Source organism: Chrysochloris asiatica, unplaced genomic scaffold (assembly GCF_000296735.1).
Source record: "Chrysochloris asiatica unplaced genomic scaffold, ChrAsi1.0 scaffold00130, whole genome shotgun sequence".
In the NCBI taxonomy this organism is placed as follows: domain Eukaryota; kingdom Metazoa; phylum Chordata; class Mammalia; order Afrosoricida; family Chrysochloridae; genus Chrysochloris; species Chrysochloris asiatica.
This window is the reverse complement of record NW_006408648.1, coordinates 9,644,139-9,646,636: the sequence shown is the minus strand read 5'-3', so window position 1 is coordinate 9,646,636 and position 2,498 is coordinate 9,644,139. Positions and strand designations below refer to the sequence as shown.

The following is a 2,498-nucleotide window of genomic DNA, read 5'->3' as shown; positions in this document are numbered from 1 at the left end:
TGCAGTCTGGCACATTAACCCACAGTGCCACACTAGGACTCCAGCTTATATATACAGACACAAATATTATATACACACAGTACAGAAAACTCTCAGGACTTCTAAAATCATAACATTAAAAATTTTTATTTATTAAATTAACAGAGTAATACTGTTTTTATATAAGGAGCTATAACTCAAATGAAAAAATCTACTAGGGTATTAACTCAGTTATCCAAACACAAGAAATTAAAAATAAATGCAGCTCTACATATTGCAAAACAGAAATTTTATTTTTAAATTCTCCTTTTTAGTATTTTTATATACTATCTATAAAATAGTCACTTTCTACTTTTAATTTCATTTTTTTGGTTAGACATTTAACCTATAACACAAATCTGCTACAAAATCAAAGTTCTTCATTAAGTAACTGAAATGCCAAATCTCTCAATATGTTTAGTTTCTTTATTTTTAAAGATACAGGGATCAGTATATAATAAAGAATCAAGAAGTAAATGATAAAAGATTACCTGTGCACCAAGATCTTTCATGTAGGGCCCAAGTTCACTGAATAGATCATATCCTTGATGAAAGAAGGCCAAATGGGCATACATAAAGGATAACATCTAACAGAGAAAAAAATTAACATTGTATAATCCATTTCTCAATTAATATTCTCAAATTTTAAAAAATACTGATCCTACTTACTGTTTGAAAATTATTACAAAGGAACTCAGTACCAAGTCAATTTAAAATTAAATCAGCTGAGTCATTTTTCTTAAGAGTACTTCAAAAATATTTGTAAATGTGATAAAAAGTGAATTTTATTTAACAGACATTTCCTAGTAGTTTAAATTACAAATAAAATATTAAAAGATACGGGAAAACATAAAGCTGTCAAACTAAAACAATGAAAAACACTTTACAACCTACTATATCAACTAGTACAACAAGAAGTAAAGAATGCTCTTTTTTTCCTCTCTCAAGATACCAAAAAAAGGTCAACAGACTTGTTCCAACATGGAAATTTATTTATATTCATTCTACAAATCTAAAAGTATTATTAATTTAACACTTTATCCAAGTTTTCCTTCAGTTTACTTCTTCTATAAGAGGTATTACCCTATTTTGCTAGATAAGTTCTTACTTGTGGGTGATACACACATAACACTGAAAGAATCCTCCAAACATCCATGCTATTTTTAGCAAGAAGAAACATTATGTTCATTTCTCTTAAATGTAAAATGTCTTAATACTCAGAGTCCATAAAAAATTTTTTTCAAAGTGACAAACCATGTTAATATAAGACAAGGACAAGTGGCAAGAGTCACAAAAAAGATTGTTCTGGATTTAGAAAACGGTGATAACTAGATAACTTTGTAATTATAGTAAAAACTACTGAATTAAAAAAAGATGAATAGATATGAGTACATTTATAAATGTAAATATAAATGTAAAATATGACTGCATACCAAAACATATAATAAACCAATGAAAAGACAAACAATAAACTAGAAAATAATACCTAAGACAAGGGTAAACAGTATCAATACATAAGAGATGTTACACACCAGCATGAAAATAGAAGAGCACTCAAACAGAAAAAGATAAAGAACACACAAATAAGTAGCAAAAGAAATTAAAACCCACACACACATATATGTCTGAAAATATATATATTCAAGTTCATTTGTATTAACGTAAAATTAAACTGAACATTGAGATCGTGTTTTCTATCAAATTGGGGGTACTGTGGTGAGGAACTGTAATATAAAAACTGTTAGTAAAAGTTTGAGAAAATGTTCACTTTTACACATTATTATAAAATGCAAATGGTTTATAACTTTGAAATTTGATAATATTTTTTACTAAATTATCCCTCTTTTATAAATCTACGCTAAATAAATAATCAGATTACTTACTAGGATGATCATCACAATGCTATTTTTTAATGTTAAAAACATGGAAATTACTTAAAACTCCATTAGTGGATGAAGTTAATTTATGGTAATTTATGGTAATTAACCTCTGTAATCAGAGGTTAATTACCATAAACCCAGCCTCACCATTAATTCTGTATGGTCTATAAGCTACAAATGATTTCAACATATTCAAATGGGTGAAAGAAAAAAAAAAAGACAATATTTTCATGTTTATTAAAATTATGTAAGTTCAAATATCTGTATCTAGAAAATAAAGTTTTACTGTAACAAGTTATGTGTTCATTGACATAGTCTATGGGTGTTTTCTTCCTACAAGGGCAGAACTGAGTAATTAAGACAGAGACTGTCTGACCCACCAAACCTAGCATCTTTACTACGTAGCCTTTTACAAAAAAAAAAAAAAACTTTACTGATGCCTGGTATATTTACGTGTTGGCAATGTATACAGCCACAAAGGTAATCATTACAGTTCGAAACTACCAGCTGTTCCGCAAGAGAAAGATGAGGCTTTCTGCTCCCGTAAAGATTTACAGCCTCGGAAACCCTGTACAGGGTCACTATGAGTCGGAACCGACT

At 28.7% G+C, this 2,498-nt stretch overlaps 1 protein-coding gene across 1 annotated transcript in view; it reads right to left on the bottom strand.

Moving 5' to 3' along the window:
- The window catches only part of ACAP2 (ArfGAP with coiled-coil, ankyrin repeat and PH domains 2), a 178,283-nt gene that overhangs the window by 61,001 nt on the left and 114,784 nt on the right, over positions 1-2,498 (bottom strand). The window contains exon 8 of the mRNA XM_006869416.1: positions 510-605. Within this exon, the coding sequence (XP_006869478.1) occupies positions 510-605 (96 nt within the window). The remainder of the gene's footprint in view (positions 1-509; positions 606-2,498) is intronic.